Here is an 18187-nt window from a genome sequence, read left to right as displayed (position 1 = left end):
TATTTTTCCTTCCGACTCTTTTGTCTTTCTCCTCTCTCAACTATCAGCGTAGGGCTCTCATTGTGACACGTGATGATACACGCTTGAAGAATGAATGCCAGCTAGACAATTGACCACGTCAAAAGGTCAGAATTTTGAGTTTGGTGCCCATAACCAATATGTAGCGTTTGTTCGTGGTTCTAAAAAAGGGGTGAAATCATACCACTTTTTTAAGAAATAATAATAATAATGCAATTTTTGAATCGCACAGGATGTTGTATTGGTACTTCGTCATCCTACCGTTACTATAAATGTTGTTTGGCAATTACTCTTCGGAAGATCTACCAGAAGTTCATATTGGTTAAAAGATGTGATAAGTTTATAGGGTCTTGTCTTTAAAGACAAAGACAAAGACCATTTTGTAAGAAGCTTAGTTTATCATGCTTTTGAAAATACGTTTATGCAAGGACCAAAAAGCTTCATTTCAAGTTTTTTGAACATTTGGCATCTTCGGTCTTTTTTGGATCTTTCTATACACGCGCTTCTTTTAATATATATATATATATATATATGGTCTTTCCAGTTTTTTGTTACCAAATGAAAACAAATCAATTTTTAGTCTTGTAAGCAGAGACTTGGGACCAGGGTTGGGGATTGTAGCGTTATAGGTACGGGGATGGGTTACCTTTGTTGTGTATAGTCTGGATAGCAAAAAGAAAAAAAAAAAAAAAAAAAACAAGGAAAAACTATATGATTGGTTGAGGTTTTATAAGTTCAGAATAGAAAGAACCGGTCCCAACCAATTATTAATCAGGGATGGCAATAAGGCAGGTTCAGGAAGGGTCTTATAAATTTTAGATTCACCCACCAAAACATGTAGCGGGTTGGATTTTTAAAATCTAAACCCTTGGCATATATGAAATTACAAAACCCCTCTCCAACCCTACCTTATCTGCATTTGAAGGTGGGGCGAACTAAGTCCAAAGCTACATCTAATTTTGTATTTATTTTTTGTTATGTATAAGCAATAAATAAATAAATAAAATAAACAAATATCACAATTTTCAATTATTTGATATTTTTGTGATAGATGAAAATCTATACCAAAAAATACAAGCAACAGGTCCTATGTCCCACACAGAAAAACTATATGAGAATTTGGTCTTTTGAGCCACAAGATAGATGTGTAGATGAAAGAGACCTAGGAATATACATAAACTTAACCAACAAAAAAAAAAAGGAAGAAACTAGTCCAGAAATCTTGTGCAGCAAAACATTAGAATCCAAGAGGAAAAGACATAAACTCTCATTATTCTTCATATAATACTCTAAAACATTATTAAATTTAACACATAATACGTATTAGGGAAGGGTCAAATTTAGCCTAATACCACAACACATAATACATAAGTTCATATGTCTTATAAAAATAATATTAGAGGAGGGTCAAATTTAGCCTAATACCACACCTACCAACAGGTCTATTTATTTTACACGATCTATGTGGAATATCACAAGGGAAAGGAAGGATACAACCCCAAACACAACCTAATGGTCCCGCATGAGTTCCAAGTTGTTGGTTCGGTTTTTTTGTGTTTTGACATCGTGTCCAAAGCAGGTTTGTGTTGGGGGGGGGTGGGGGGGCGATCCACCGGAAATTTTCGCAAGTTCCCAGCCCAACCTGACCCAAGTTGCAGCTCCACCCGTGCTGGACACAGATCCGGTATACAGCTAATCTTGATTCCCAAATTGTGCATTAATTTCTATGATAATAATATTCCAGATCAACGGTGTGAGATGCATAGGTGGAGGTAATTTGCATTACTTCAGTATTGGTTAAAAGAACCCTAACCGTCCAAACCAAATCGACTATCTTAATTTGAATCCGACAGATTTAAGGGTCTATTTGATCTGTGGGAATAAAGGTCTCAAATCAGATTTCAAATGGTACATTCCAATGTCAACTATTTGATTGGGTGAAATTCAATTCTTATTTTTGGTGGAATGACATTTTCCCATTTATAAGAGAATGGTCATTCCCTTTCCATTCTATTAAAATGAAAATCCATTCCAGCCAAATTTTGTTCTGCTTTCAATTCCAGTCTGACCAAATAGAGGGAAAATAGATCGTTCTGATTCCGATTACAAACCAAACGGACTCTAAAATTCATGGCTAACCCAATCTGAGCACAGGAAAATGACGAACGGGTCCGCTTGGGTCAAGACTTGCTCCTGGAGGATCTTCATAGCTCATGTATCGGACATTCGGAATCCAAAAGCAAGGCGTTTCATGGTTTAAAGAGTACGTCAACGCTGAAGCAGCAATTCGGTGAGACATTGGCAACGAGTTTTTATTAATTAACGCCATTATTTCTGGAGAAGCATTATCTGCGTGGTTAACTGGGACATAAACACAAACGGTTGGTGGAGGAAGAGAACATGGAACATTAAACAATCCGCATCGATGTCTTCTATCTACGTCTTGGAGCCGCCGACGAAGGGGAAGGTCATACTGAAGACGACTCATGGACCACTAGACATTGAGCTTTGGCCCAAAGAAGCGCCCAAGGCAGTGAGGAACTTCGTCCAGCTTTGCCTCGAGGGTTACTACGATAGTACCATTTTCCACCGAATCATCAAGTCCTTTCTTGTTCAAGGCGGCGATCCCACCGGAAGTGGCACTGGTAAATCTCATTAGTTTGAATCGATTATGGACATTCTTTCATCTCAAATTTTGTTAGTTAGTTGCAGCATATGTTACTCTTTTCTTAATACCCCGAATATTCTCCTTTGCCTGGGAGAGTTTTCTGTTTCATGTTATTATTGCACTCGTAAATGGAATCATTCTTTAGTGATTGTATGGATCAAAGGAAAAAGGAGAAGGCCGTTCATTAGTTAGAATAGCAAAAATTCTGTCTCTTCGCTGAATGGAATGAATTGGGATTCCATTAGCTGATGCGAAGCAATACATTTCTAATGACTGATGGTTCTTTGAGATTATAACCAGGATCTGTGTTTTTTGTTTGGAATTATAATTTATAACTACGAGCACAGCTAGTAGTTAGTTTATATAATTAAGACTGCAAAAAATACTGATATTTCCAACTGCAACTCCGTGTTTATATCAGCTAACAATCTGTTCTCTGAAGATATATTCGGTGGGATTCAACTAAGCTTTGATTTGTTTCTCCCAAAATGATGGAGAGCATAAATTTAGCTAGATGTAATGTGTAGCTAATTTTGATTAGTAACATTAGAGTAACTGGTTTATAATATTAAGGGAAGCATGACTCTTGTTATTTGCAGGTGGTGAAAGCATTTATGGAAGTGTTTTTGCTGATGAGTTCCATTCCCGACTGAGATTCAAGCATAGGGGCTTAGTTGCATGTGCAAATGCGGGATCACCTCATTCAAATGGAAGCCAGTTTTTTATAACATTGGATCGCTGTGACTGGCTTGATAGAAAGAATACCATTTTTGGGAAGGTAATAATGATTTTTCCCTACTACCCTATGCATTTGTTTCCTGAAATTGGTTGTGTTGAACTCGTTTCCACTTTTACAGGTAACAGGTGATTCCATTTTTAATCTTCTAAGATTAGGTGATATTGAGACTGATAAGAATGACAGGCCATTGGACCCACCAAGAATACTGTCTGTCGAGGTAGGCTGGCTTCTAGGATGCAATAGTGGCTATTCTCCTGTGTACAGTTGTAGAAAGGAATGCATGCGGGATGTTTTTGAGCACTTCTTGACCCTTTTTTCCATTCTCATTATTCATAGGACATCATGTAAACGTGAATTCTTTTTCTTTACCAACTTAAATGAGTTTCTGCCTACCTCAAGTCTGATTATAGAATGGAAATAGATTTTTATCCTCAACTATATTTTCTCCAGGGTCATGCAGTTTATTCTTGAAATCATATGTTTCAGGTTTTGTGGAACCCTTTTGATGATATTGTTCCCAGGCAAGCATCTGGAAAATCTTTGCCTTACTCCACAACTGACTCTGAGAGCAGAGATCAAAAGAAGAAAGCTGTAAAGTGTGTTCTCTACTATTTTCCTATTAAAGCCTAGTCTTTTATTTTATGATACAGAGAGAAACTACATGCATGCGGTATCCAAATCTGTTATCAGTAATAGTGTTGCACTTTTAGGTATTTAACTATGATATTTGCAAAATGCAGAAAGCTGAACTTGCTTTCATTTGGAGAAGAAGCAGAAGAAGAGGAGAAGGAATTGGCAACCATAAAAGAGAAAATTAAGAGTAGTCATGATGTGCTGAATGATCCTCGTCTCCTCAAAGAAGAAATACCAAGAAAAGAAATGGTAATAAAACAGCATAAAAATGGATAGACATATACAGTTTCAAAGAAAAAAAAATGATAAACATATAAGATGGCAAGCTTTTCAGAAAACACTTGTACATCTTTAGATAGTGAAGCTTGCTTGTCTCCATTTCTCTGTTTATATTACCTGCTTTATTTTTCCTTTTTCTTTGATTGGTGATTAGGTCATTGTGTTCACTAAGGGCTTAGATTTTCTTTGCTCTTTTCCCAGCTTCCAGTTAGATAGTGAAGCTTGCTTGTCTCCATTTCTCTGTTTATATTACCTGCTTTATTTTTCCTTTTTCTTTGATTGGTGATTAGGTCATTGTTTTCACTAAGGGCTTAGATTTTCTTTGCTCTTTTCCCAGCTTCCAGTTATCTATCATTGAATGATGAATATTAGATAATTTAGATTGTTAAACATTTGAAACCATTTTAGCATCTATTGAAATCCTGCAACCATCTTCTTTTGGGGAAGCTTTCTTCTGACTACTGAGCCACAACTCATGCAATCTTAAAACTTGGTCTTCAATGCATTCTTTCTAGCTGTTTCTTCCCAAACACAATGCCAATTGCTTCAACTTGATGGTTAGAAATTCTTGTTTTAGTCAGCACAGTTAGCAAATATGGTCTCGACTATATGAAATTTCAGAACTGTTAGCTGAGACAATTTTCTCCACCCATTAGCTGTTGTATTCTGTTGCATACAATGTCTTACTGTCTTAGTAAAACTATTTTTAGTGGGTCAGCATCATAATTCTCCTAATGAGGTTAACATCTTGATCTTAGATTGTGAGTTTGCCATTTGAGATTTGAAGCACCACTATATTTTCAATACCAGTTAAGAAAACCTATCAAATTTGGAATTTGCTGTCCTAGCTAGATGCATTAATGCGCAATCTTGGACCAGTTATTAGTAGCTTTCTCTCTATGCCACTTTTTTTTTCGTTGTAATGCACCATACATGTAAAGGACAGCCATCAAAGCTGGCTGGCAATAATCTAATAACTTATTGCCAGCTGCGATGGTTTGACCTTCATTACTTGCAGATTTTTTTTTTGCTGTCTTTACTCATTAAAATGCAACTTTATTTTCTTTTAGTGTTGTGGTACACTATATTCTGATGGTGGTTTTTGAATCCAGGACCCATCAGAAGTCAAGAAAGCAAGGGATTTGCAATTATCTGTGAGAGAAGCTCTAAGTGGAAAGATTGGAGATCCACAAAAAGGCCCAGATTCTACTTCTCATGATGTCAGTGATGACGACAATGACGACGACGATGATGATGATGATGAGGCTAAATTTGATGAACACATGCGTCTGCAAATTCTTAAAAAGCGCAAGGAGCTTGGAGATCTTCCAACCAGGCAAAAATTACCCAATGGTACTGAAGAGCTCTGTTTTTTTTTTTGAATTTCCTAATTATATTCTTGGTTTTATGGATACTTGATGCTGATGCATCATTCTGTTTGCTGTTCAATTGCCCTATTTATTGTTGATGTTTAAGGCATCGTATTTGTGTATCACATGCCATTGTTGTTATTATTGGTTTCTGTTCTCTCCCATACAATGGTTTGTTGTGTGTGGGTGCATGGGAGGGGTTGGGGTTTTCTGGACAGGTTTCCAAGGCTTGAATATGATGGAAACAAACCATTCTATGGGCCCATTTGGGAGGGATGAAACTTTTGTTCAACTGCTTTGGAGAAGGTACTAAAAGAAGTTTCAAGGGAAAGCTTTTTGTGGCTTTGTCTACTGTGCTCAGGAATGGGATGAGCCTAGGGTACCAAGCTTAGCTTGTTAACAGGTGTTGTAGTGCTTTTTTTTATGACAAGTAAGGTATCATTTTTGCAATAAAAAAGGAGGGAAAGGCTCCCTTAACAGAGCACTTACAAGTGTGTAAATTATGTACAAAAAGAAGATGGAAGATACAAAACCATTCCAGATTTAAAACATCAAAGTTATCATAAAAAGCAATTACCCTCCCAGTGGGAACACAAATGCTGGTATTTAAGATGCTGGATTCTCTTATGCAGCAGACTCAGCCAATGATGGTCCTTTATATCCTCCCTATTACAGCTTCCAAAGGATATGCAGCATTATCAAAGACCCTACTGTTGCATTCTTTCTAATAGGCTCCAATGCCTATAGGTGTTGCAATTATTTTATCCTTCTCCACCACCTCACCATTTATCACCAGCCCTTTTATGGAGTTTTCCCTTCTTCTAGCAGATGCCATTCTATGGAAAATTTTGGTGTTATTTTCACCTTCTTTTAGCCAAAGACACTTGGCTCTTTGTCTCCGCTTCATCTCCTCTTGAAAAGCCACCTTGTCAAATTCCATCTTAGCAGTTAATCTTCTCTTCTCCTCTTGTGACCTTCCTCCACTGCCCTACCTACTTGTATTGTTTCCAGACACTTATTATTTTTTTTCCCTGTTCCAGCCCCTTGAAAACTTCAGTTCTCCACACCTTTATTTTTTCTTATAGTGTTTTCAGTTTTTTTTTTTTTTTTTTTTTTCTGAAAATATGACTGGCTGAATCTTCCACCTGTGTTTCTTCCACTTTCTCACCTGTTCAACAAAACCTTCTTCTTGCAGACAGATTTTCAAACCTGAATGGCAATGGTTTTGATTGAATTCCTTTGCAGTCCACATACTGGTGCATGATCTAATAGAAGTCTTGGCAAAGCCTCAAGAGAGATGTTTGGAAAAATTTCTTCCACCCTGTAGAAATCACAAAGAGGTCCAGTTTCACCAATGTTGCCTCTTCCTGATTATTTGTCCAAGTGTATTTATCGCCTGTTAGAGGCAAATCCGCCAGTTCCCATTTGTTCTTTTTTTTTTTTTTTTTGAAAAGGTAAAGTGTTCTATTCAGTATGAGCTGTAAAAAGACTGTACAAGAGGCTATACAAACAACCTTACAGCCCCCCAAAAAAGTTCACCCTCAAAAGAGCCCCAGAACAAAAAACATCTTTAAACAAATCAGAGCTAGACAACCAGCTTCTCAACTCTTCCACTACAAAGTTAATCACCCCAGCCTCAGTCCTGTTTTTTTGTTCAAAAATCATATTGTTCCTTTCTATCCAGATTGCCCATAAAACAGCAGCTGGAACGGCAGACTATACTAGCTTTCCTTCCTTGGACATACGAAGAACTCTCCACCCTTGTAGCAAACCAAAGACTGATTCCGACCAGCACCAACTCAGATTTATAGCTCTAAGTGCTGCCACACCTCTGCTGTGAAACCACAGTGTAAAAAAAAGGTAATTTGCTGTTTCTGGAGCCAAATTGCACAAGGGACAGTTTAAATCTGTAAGTTGAAACCCTTCCTACTCAACATTCCTTTGGTGAGACATTTTCCTTTTGCAGCTACCCACAGAAAAAAAAAAAAGACTTTCAAAGGAGCTGCAGTCTCCGATATGGATCTAGATGGGAAGGGCTGGCTGTTACTCCCCAGCAAGCCCAGATGGAAAGATTTGACAGTAAAACAACCAGATTTGGACCACAACCTGCATCTAGTATCCTCAGATTGCAGATCTGGGTGTTCTTCTTGAATCACAGAAGCAGTTCAGCCACCTGATCCAATTCGCAGTCGTTGAAATTCCTTCTGAAAGAAGGGAACCAAACTAGAACCCCTTCCACCTGTGCAAAACAATCTGCAACCAACACCAAATTGTCTTCCTGCTTCATACAAAACAGGGAACCTTTCTTTTAGAGAGAAGTTACCACACCAAGGATCCAACCAGAACTTCAGTCGCCTACCATCTCCTACTTTATAAGAAATACCTCTGATGAAAAGAGTATAGTCTTTATCACCTTTCCATACACTACACCCAAAATATTGTTGTGACCCTCCGACATCCCAACCATTTTCACTAAAACCATATTTTTTGGCTATTAACATCCTCCACAGCTCCTGACTCTCAGTGGAGAATCTCCAAAACCAGCTTCCCAAGAGAGCAAGGTTGAAGAGTTTCACCTTCCTAATCCCAAGCCCACCATGGGAAATGGGCTTGCATATTTCTTCTCATTTTACCAAGTGGTACTTCGAGGATTCTTTCCACCTTTGCCACAGAAAGTCCCTCATCTTTTTCTCAATCTTCACAGCCACCCCCGTGGGTATCAAGAAGAGAGACAAAAAGTAGGTTGGCAAGCTGGCCAGAACACTCTTAACCAAAACCAATTTACCCCCTTTGGAGAGATATCTAGCTTCCCACGAGGCAAGTTTTCTATCAACTCTTTCTAAAACGGGATTCCAAATGCTGCTTGAGTTACTCTTTGCCCCTAAGGGAAGACCAAGGTAAGAGGAGGGGAATTTACCTGTTTTACACCCCAATACTTCTGCCAACTCTTCAAGATCCGAGATGGTCCCAACTGGTAGCATTTCACTTTTAGAGAAGTTAACTTTCAGACCTGACACCACCTCAAACCAGCTCAAAAGGAAGCGGAGATTAAGGACCTGCTCCGGAGAAGCCTCACAAAAAAATAGTCATCAGCATACTGCAGCAATGAGACTCTTGTACCTCCAGGACTGATCTCAAAACCTCCCAGCAGGCCTGACTCTGCCACTCTCTCAGTCATTTTGCTTAAGCCCTTCATTACTCTCAAGAACAGCAAAGGTGGCAGAGGGTCACCTTGTCTTAAACCCCTCGAACTTCTGAACTTGCCTCTAGCTGCCCCATTGATCAAAACTGAGAAACTAGAGGTTGTGATACAAACTTTCATCCAGTTTCTCCATTTCTGCCCAAACTGCATTCTGTCCAACATGTAATCTAGATAAGCCCAGTTTACATGATCATAAGCCTTCTCTAGGCCCACTTTACAAACCAGACCTGTCTCCCCACTCCTCTCAAAAGCCACCGAAGTATGGAATTCCTTAAAGACTTTTTAGAAAATCTTGTTTGACTAGCTGGCAATATTTTTTAAAGAAACAGATGGTAAAACCATCGGGTCCAGGAGCCTTCTCCCCTTGCAGCTCATCTACAGCTTTCTTGATTTCAACCCCTGAGAAAGGCTTTTCCAGCTCTTCTGCCTCTTGCCCAGAAAGGCTTTTGAAACTCAGCCCCTCTGGCTTTGGCCTAAATCTGCACTGTTCTTTGTATAAGTTCTCATAGAAACTGACAGTAACCTTCTCAATTTCTCCTTTCTCTTCCACCTCACAACCATCTACGAGACTATGACCAGCCTCGAAATTGAGTTAACTCTCCGTCTTGCATTGGCCATTTTGTGGAAGAAGGCAGTATTACTGTCGCCTGCCTTTAACCACTTGATTCTTGATCTTTGCCTCCACTTGACCTCCTCCTGAAAAGCCAACACATCAAAATTCTTTTTAACAAGCAACCTTTTTGGCCTTTGGTCTTCCCCCAAGGTACCTGCTTCTTCCAGAAGGTCCAGTTCCTTAATGATCTTCAGACATTCAGCTTTTTTTATTTCATCAGCTTTCTGGCTATCCTTTTGCCACTCCTTTATTTTGCTTTTAAGCCATTGGAGCTTCTTGCTTAAGACATGACTTGCAGTGCCTTCAAAAGAAGCTTCAGCCCACCACCTCTTGACAAAGGAATCAAACTGTCCCTCTCCCAGCCAACAGTGCCCCAGCCTAAAAGGTTGACCCTGTCTTCTAATTCCATTTATGTTTAGCTGCAAGGGCACATGGTCTGAAACTGGTCTCAGAAGTGCTTCTTGAATCGAATTGGGAAAGAGTTCCTCCCATTCATTGGAAATTACAAACCTATCCAATCTGACCAGAGAAGGCTGCTCTTGGTTGTTAGTCCAAGTATATGACGCCCCGGCCAGAGGCAGATCAATCAACTCCCATTTCTGCATTAAATCTGAAAATAACTGCATACCTCTATCTGATCTAGTGCTGTCCTTTTTGTCTTCCACCCTTAGGATGGCATTGAAATCCCCACCGATTGTCCAGGGTCCACTCCACTTCCTTCTCACACCCTCTAGCTCCGCCCAGAAAGTTTCTTTTAGGCTGGACTCAACGGGGCAATAAACTCCTGTCACAACCAAAGAAACATCAGATGGGATCCTGTGCAGTCTAACTGAAACAGAAAATCTGCCAGCCTCTTTGTCTGACTGCTTAAAGCTGCTTGTGTTCCAAATTACAGCTACACCGCCAGCAGTGTTAACTGACGGTAGTGACAGCCAATCACATGGGCCAAAACCCCATACCCTTCTCACTATTCTGGAGCTGAAATTTTGGTGTTTTGTTTCCTGCAACAAAAGGATATCAGTTTCTTTTCCTTAAAAAAATTCCCAATCACCAGTCTCCTTCTACCAGAGCCAAGTCCTCTCACATTCCACGAAATCAATTTCAAGTTCTCCATAAATTATCTTCTTACGGATCTGCTATTTCAGCTCCCCACCCCTCCATCATTAAGGCCCCAGGCCAGACGATACAGCTCTTTAGGTTGCCTCCGGTTCTTCTTGCCCCTCTCCATTAAGTATCTATTCTCAATTGCAACCAACAAAGCTTTTGTTTCGTCTTCCAAGCCTCCTATAGAGATACCCAGAAACTCGCCAAACGACAACAGCTTAGACAGAACCCACACCAATACCTCTTCCTCCTTGGCGTACCTTAGGTTAACCATCTGATGCTGAGACACTGCATGGGAACCAACAGCTTCTTTGTTTCCCGTTAAAATCATTGCTAATGTTTCCTAGAAGACATGTGGTGAACCTTCTAACGCAGTCAAAGCCCCTGCCATAACTGAGTCTTCCGTATTCCTTTACAACAAAACACCGTCCATAGAACTCTCCCTTTCTGTATCTAGGCTAAGAGGATCACCTCCTTGTCCACTCTCCCCCCCCCCCCCCCCCCACTAAAGGCCTCTGTCCCTTCTAGGCCTCTACAGTCCTGAGCCACAGGAGACGAAGGGACTGGTTGAGGAATCGGAGAGCTTGGTTCCATCTGTGCCTCCTAGCTCGAGGTTTTACTTCTGGACCAGATTTCTATGAAGGTTGAGATAGAACTACCGTCATCCTGCGAGAAAGGTTCTTCTGTGTCTGACTCTTCTGAAGAAGCAGACACCGCCACCTCTTTCCCCTTTCTTGATCCTTGCGCCGAAGGCTTTCCCTTAAACACCATTCTGGGAGGGCTTTTAAAACGAACTAGACCAGGCCCACTAGGATGATTAGTCTGACTCGGTTTGCCCAAAATAGCCAGTTCCAAATCCCTCCCCTTCGACTTGAACCAATGCAAAACTGCGCCTGCTAAGTGGTCTAAAAAGGACTTTTCATCCGCTACTTCCAGGTTTTGTAAAATTTGAAAAGATTTAAACCCCATTCTCGAGTCAGTCCGACCTGCCTTTCCTTCTTGACTGTTCGATCCAAAGTCCATTGGTTCTGATGTTTCTTACTTCTCCTTCCCCTGACTATCTGCCAACCATCTTCTTCTCCAGCTCTAGCACTGCTATGAGCCCTAGAAACTTCCAAAGTGGTTGAACACTCCTCCGCTTGCTGCTCTAAGCCATTGGAGTTTTCCAACCTCCCTTTGGTGTCGTCGGCAATGGAGAAGCCTGCCGGAGCTTGCTGAATCAGATTCTGCTCAACTTGCACTGCTTCAGCAAAATCCGCCTGCACTGGCATCTTTTCCGGCTTTATCTCTGGCCAGATTGTAACCACATACAGTGAATTACCCACTACTACATTAATTGTCGGGGGAGGTACCCTTGACCAGTGCGCTTTTACCCGAAAAAACTCTGCACTACCTTTACTAGCTTTAGAGTTATCGGTTTCCAAAAAGTCTTCGCAGAGGTACCCTATGCCTCTGGCAAGATTCGTGCTCCCAAGGTGTAACAGCAAACCATAGACCCTTACCCACACAAAACCAGGTATTTCCTTGGAGGATTTGTCCATAAACTTTCCCTCGGTCTATCATCATTTGGGCCATAAATTGAAGTGAGAGAGAATTCCCATCCGTCCTCCAACACATAGCACCACAATGATATAGAGAATTGCCCCACTCCCACTAATGTGCCTTTCACCCCCCCCCCCCCACCTCTATATCCCATATAACTAACATACCCCTTGATGTACCCACAACCAGCAAAGATACCCAATCATAGTTATTATCTCCCCGGATGCTTCTGAAAGTTTGATCTTTCACAAGTTCCACCTTAGTTTCTTGTAAACAAAGAACATTTGCTTTTCATGTTTTCACATAAGAACCTGCCACCACTTTTGCGACCTAAACTCAGGCCCTAGATATTCCATGAGACTATCTTCATGTCTGACCCTCAACTTGTGTCTAAGAAACAATTCCACCTTGTTCAGGGGACAACTCCCCCCCCCCCCTCCTTTCCCTCTTTTCCATCCTTAGCCACTCCCTGCATTGTCATTTAACCCCCATGCAAACCTGAATAACTCTTTTTTTGAGTTTTCTTGCCCTTTCTGCCTTTTCCTCCAAAGTTCTTCTAATAGGAGCACAGGCGACACTCAGTCCAGCAGCTAGTGGTCTATCAGCCTCTTACATGTGACTTACCATCTATCAAACAAACATATAGAAGGAGACAATGTGAGATACCAACATCAACTGAGGCATCTCTGATTGGTGGGATCAATTGAGGCAGCTACAACTATATCCTAACCGAATGAGTATATAAAGTGTTAGATGAGATTGTAATAATTTGAAGCGAGACTTGAGCTCCTTCTCCCTTTCTTTCTTTCTTGAGGAGGAGATTTCCCTCAAAGAAACCCTGTGATAGGCAGTAACCTATCACCTTCTCTCCACCTCCATTAAGAAAGTTATTATTTCTTAACTCATTCCTCAAAGTGACACCCCTAAAAATGCACCTAAATGGTTCAGCATTGGGTTTGCCTTTCGTGAGTTCAGTCTCCACACTTCTGTTCTTTAGTCTTCCTTCCTGTATCTATTTGATGCCTCCCCCACCATAGGCCAATCCGCTGAAACCATTGGCAAGAGGACTACCTCCAACATTTCAACACTACTTTCACATCTTCCATAACATCTCCTTGAATAACTATTGCCATTTTTGCTTCTTTCCACTCACTAAACCCCGTTGCCTATTCACTGATCACCATGTTCGCTTCTTGTAGTTGGGTACCATGGATGCTTTCCCTTGCAGTATCATCACCTCCCATCAACAACTCATTGTGTTGCCTCCTTGTGGCCCACCTCTTCAGTGCGTGGGAGATATTCCCCTTGTAATGCCACACCCCTGTTTTCTCCTGCCCACCCCTTTTCCATCGCACAATCATGTTTAACCAAATCTGTTCTTTGATTAGACTCCCTCATTAGCGTTTAATCATTTTTGGTCCTACTCCCTACCCCCTATTTACTGAGTATCTTAATGCATTGTATGGAAAACCTCTTGACCAAGTGGTCTTCATTTAAAATTTGAAATCTATTCTCCATTTGAATTCCCTCCCTCCATACAAGTGTCTCAGTGTGGCAGGTCAAATCAATAGCCGTGGCTTCAACAGATCCATTGTACTCGATCCTTGCCACACCACCCTTGACCTCAAAAGGTTGGACCCCTTCACTGTCCTCCTCCACTATCTCCGCTGTAGCTGTCCCATCTCCTCCTCCTTGCACACTTCCTTCCCTTTAAATCTTCTTCACACTTCCAAAGAAATGTCCATACCCGCTAACAACTTTCAGTTCCATTCTTTCTCTACCCACACTAATTCATTATATTCATCTAGTTTTGCTCTTCATTCCAGGAGCATCTCCAGTCAAATCGTCACTTCTATCATCAAATCTCCATCCAACACCATTACAGAAGCTAGGGTATATCCATGCCATCTAACTCTAATACTGATCCACTCTGTTGTTTCTCTGGCCACCTCCAAGTTGTTGATTCCCAGGTAGCCTCCACAAATGTCCTCAATATTCTCCACCACCTTGGTACTCCAGAGGTGGAGTGGTAATCTGAAAATTCTTATCCAATATGCCTTCTTCACCCCTGCATTCCAACACAATCTCCCCATTTCTCAATGGACCAAGTGTGGTAACTCTCCTTCTATATTCCTGCCTCCAGTGGACCATACCCTTTTAGCTTCTTCCTCATTGGCAAAAATGAAGAGCATCCTCAATTCCGGCCACCTTCATAGCTTCAAGGCACCCTTCACCCTCCATCTTCACATGGTCCAGTTTCTAATCTCCCCTCTAGGCTCTAGCTTTCTTGTGGTGTTAACTGCACTGACTAAGCATGTTTTTAAAAAATTCTCTCTTTCTTTCTCCAAACCCCCTTGTGGTGATGTACATGCCTTTTATATTCCTATCATCACTTCTGCAATTCCTTCATCCACACTGAGGCACTGGCCACCTCTACATGGGTCCCATTGCTGTTGCTCTACTAATTTTTCCCTACTAATGTTCTTACAAACCTCTGATGCTTCTCTCCTGTTTCAAACCCACCTGTTCTTCTAACCACCATCCTTCCTTCTACATTCCCATTATATCTCCATTTCCACTGGTCACTCATTGACATCAGTCATGGTCATCGTTCAGTCATCTTTGCATCGGTCATTGTTCTAACCCAGTTTTTTCTATCCAAAAAGGAAAGGGGGGAAAATCTTATGGAGGTGCAACAAGAGCTGAATTATAAAAGTGAAGTTGGGATGCAACTTGATAAATAATACCTTTCTCAGCCTTTTAGGCCCAGCATGGACTCAGTCTAAGGCCCTTAATAGAGGTGTTAAGCCCAGCCAGACCCATGATCACCCCTATTTTGAGCATGTGCATAGGAGACCTACTGCACCACCAAGAAGTGATTAGATGCAAGTTGAGGGTTCTAAAAGAGCTAAGGGAAACCAAGGACATTTATTGCAGCTGTAAGAAATGATTCAGCTTACAATTTGACAGAATCTGTGTGGCAACTGTATATAGTTGGGAAAAAGGATTTTCTGAGTCAAGTTGAGCATTCAGTATTCACTATGGCATTTCTGTATTTATTCTTCACTGTCTTTATCATTGACAAAATATTGATGTAAGTTGTTGCTGTTTTTGTTTTTAATGTGCAGAGAGATCAAGCCAAGATGAACATGGAGTATCTCCTCCAAGGTATGGATTTTGATTCAATGTCTTACCTATTTGGCCTTCTCATAGTGGAAAGAGTCTTACCAGTTACTTCTTTGTCATCATCTTTTTCATTTTGCCTTCTTGACAAGATACCAATTGGGAAGGATGGGCAAAGTCGTACATTGTTTCCAATGTACAAGGATTGCTGATAGGCTTCCTCTTTAGCTTTGTTGTCATTATCATCCCAGAATGAGGATTCAAATATAAATATTTTTATATGAAATTTGGAGATAAAAGTGCAACAGGAGGCAAAACTTGATCTATAAATCTAGAAGACATTTGATAATGAACGATTGAAAGATGAGGACTTGAACGTCTTTAATTTTCAATATATTAGGCTCCTTTGTTTGTAGTCTTGTCAAAAGATGCCAAGCCTAATACCACTTGTAGACTTTTTGGATGCTGTTCAAGATGTTGTAGATCCTACAAACAGGACTCCTGCATAAACAGAATTTTCAAGACTGAGAAAGGAAAGATTCTTTGACATCTTGAAAAGTATGATGAAAACAAAACAGGATGGAAGAGTATGTGAATAGATGAGATATAGAGGGAGAGAAGTTTTAATGGGGATCTTAGGGTTTCTAAGTTAAATGATTTCTAGAGAGAAGTTTCTAGTCTGGGTTTTATAAAAACTAATTAAAATTGAACAAAAGGTGGAATAAATTACTTAAAGATTTGTAAAATCAATGAATTTGATGCCTTGAATTAGATAGAATTACATTTCCAATCAATACGTAGATTAAACCTGTATAAGAAGAAAACTAGAGAAGTTGAAATATCAAAATAGTAAAAAAAAGAGAATAGTAGAAAAAGAGAGTTAAGGTGTTAGGGAAAGAACACAAACACAAGCTCCAATAACATCACATCCAATTTCTTCTTCCATCATGCCTCAAACAGAAAGATAACAAATTATTAACTAGGAAATAGGGTGGCTTGAGTTCCTGTTCAGCATAATTATGAAATTGCCACTGCATCCAATTAAGAGAAAAAACACTGTAATTTCAAATTTCTCTGATACCAACTAGGAGTGGATAGGTCAACTTTTAGAGAGGAAGAAAAATGAAAGAACTTTAGAGGGGACGAGTAGTTGGGCCAATTGACCTATGTACTGTTATATTTAATAGTGAAGGGAAAAGTATAAAAACACCCTTGTACATAAAGTTATGTAATGCTACATCAACCCGTCATAGTTATCATTGTTGTCAGAAGCAGAGTTCCCCTAATGGTGTAAATGCATTACCATGTGTTCTTCCATGGAACATAACAGATGTCTAGTTTGTGAAAGTACTTCCAGAATCCCTTCACTACATTGAAGGGTTTGCAAACTCTCATGTAGAAATAATATTGCATACTCACCAGGGCCAGCAGCGAAGAACTTGATGACCATCCCAAGAAGGAAAAGCTGTTGTTAAAGAAAAAGGGAATAGGATCAGAAGCAAGGGCTGAACGTATGGTTGAAGCAGATGCAGACTTGCAGCTTTTGGGCCATGCTGAGCGAGTAAGACAATTGCAAAAACAGAAGAAACGAAGACTCCAGGGCCGTTCAGAAGAAGTAAGTTACAATAAATAATAAGAATACAAAATTACATTTGATTTCGTTTTTCTATTTCTTTTTTATGTTGCCTGCCTATTGGGCAAGTAAGAATTTTTAACTACTAACACTAGTTAGATTTGCTGAAGTTGTCTATCTTGGTTCAAATACGGCATCTCTCTTGGAAAGAGCAGTTACATTGTCAGCCTGACATAAATTTACCGCAGTATGTGATTCATTTGCTTTTTCCCACTAATTCACATTCATGAGTCCTACTACAAACCTTGTTGTGGACATGATATTAAGTACTGGGAGCTTTACACCTTAGACTGCTCAACTTTTTTTTTTATTATTATTTTTTTTTTGGTGGGGGGGAGGTTTGGTAAACAACGAAAATAAAATACAATTTCTTGTTATTAAAAGACAAAGTACCCTTTACAGTAGTGTTTCACTTCTGTTTTTTTTCCATATGATGCTCATGTTCTATGAACTTCCTTCTTTCTCCATTAACGTAAATGGGGAGTTGCATGTATAATTGAAATGTGACTAGTGATCTATTGGTTTCTGTATCTTTTTTCAAGTTTCCTTTTTTTTTATCAATAACAGAATTTTTTCTAGTTTCTTTCCTTTCTGTATCTTTGTATACTCTTATCCTTATGTACCTGCTCCTCTAATGCAGTTTTTTGGTCTGGTTACTTTCAGGTGCTTGCAAAGCTCGAGAAGTTTAAGAAGTCTTTATCTGCAAAATCCAGCTTACTAGGTAGCAAATCTGGGGAAGGTAATGACGAGGATGTATCTGGGTGGAAGGCACATCAGTTGAGTTTTCCACGCAATCCTTTTGAAAAGGTAAAGCTTCATTTGTTAGTCCCTCTCAAAGCCAATTTTTGAGTTATTCTTTTTAACATGCTCTAACAAAATCTGCAAGTTACACTTACACAGGATAGCATGGACCGGAAGGATGATCCAAATGAGTATGTGGTGCATGACCCTCTTCTCGAGAAGGGGAAAGAGAAGTTCAACAAGATGCAAGCCAAGCTAAAGCGCAGAGAACGTGAATGGGCTGGCAAATCGCTTACCTGATTTCAGCCTTAACAATATTGAAGATGTTTTATGTGTAAAAACAATCAAATTCGGATGCAGAGTTGCCGACTGTAAATCCTTCCAACACCTACCATGGTGTACATATTAATCTAATCGGAGAATATTTTAATTATAGATTGCTGACCAGTTGATTTGGATGGCTTTCCTATGTTCACTAATCACTAATCACCCACCAAAAACAAAACTGAAAGAAAAAAAAAA

General features: G+C 40.0%; 1 protein-coding gene across 2 annotated transcripts; it reads left to right on the top strand.

Moving 5' to 3' along the window:
- Positions 1-1492: 1492 nt before the first annotated feature.
- Positions 1493-18100, top strand: LOC148846893 (Cyclophilin-like peptidyl-prolyl cis-trans isomerase family protein). 2 transcript variants are annotated; one of them, XR_016100605.1, is made up of 11 exons: positions 1493-2663; positions 3286-3464; positions 3544-3642; positions 3912-4021; positions 4166-4307; positions 5450-5690; positions 15297-15336; positions 16714-16906; positions 17035-17111; positions 17588-17731; positions 17825-18100. XR_016100605.1 is itself a non-coding variant. In XM_088949156.1 (10 exons), exons 1-10 carry the CDS (start codon positions 2444-2446, stop codon positions 17963-17965), a joined length of 1509 nt encoding a protein of 502 aa, XP_088805282.1. In that variant the 5' UTR covers positions 1493-2443; the 3' UTR covers positions 17966-18100. The 2 variants fall into 2 exon arrangements, 1 of the variants encoding a protein (XP_088805282.1); XM_088949156.1 differs by lacking the exon at positions 17035-17111.
- Positions 18101-18187: the final 87 nt, after the last annotated feature.

This window comes from Nelumbo lutea, chromosome 6 (genome assembly GCF_056320005.1).
Source record: "Nelumbo lutea isolate HS-2025 chromosome 6, American lotus-T2T, whole genome shotgun sequence".
NCBI lineage: Eukaryota > Viridiplantae > Streptophyta > Magnoliopsida > Proteales > Nelumbonaceae > Nelumbo > Nelumbo lutea.
The sequence above is the reverse complement of the archived record's forward strand: the minus strand, read 5'-3'. Positions and strand labels throughout refer to the sequence as shown.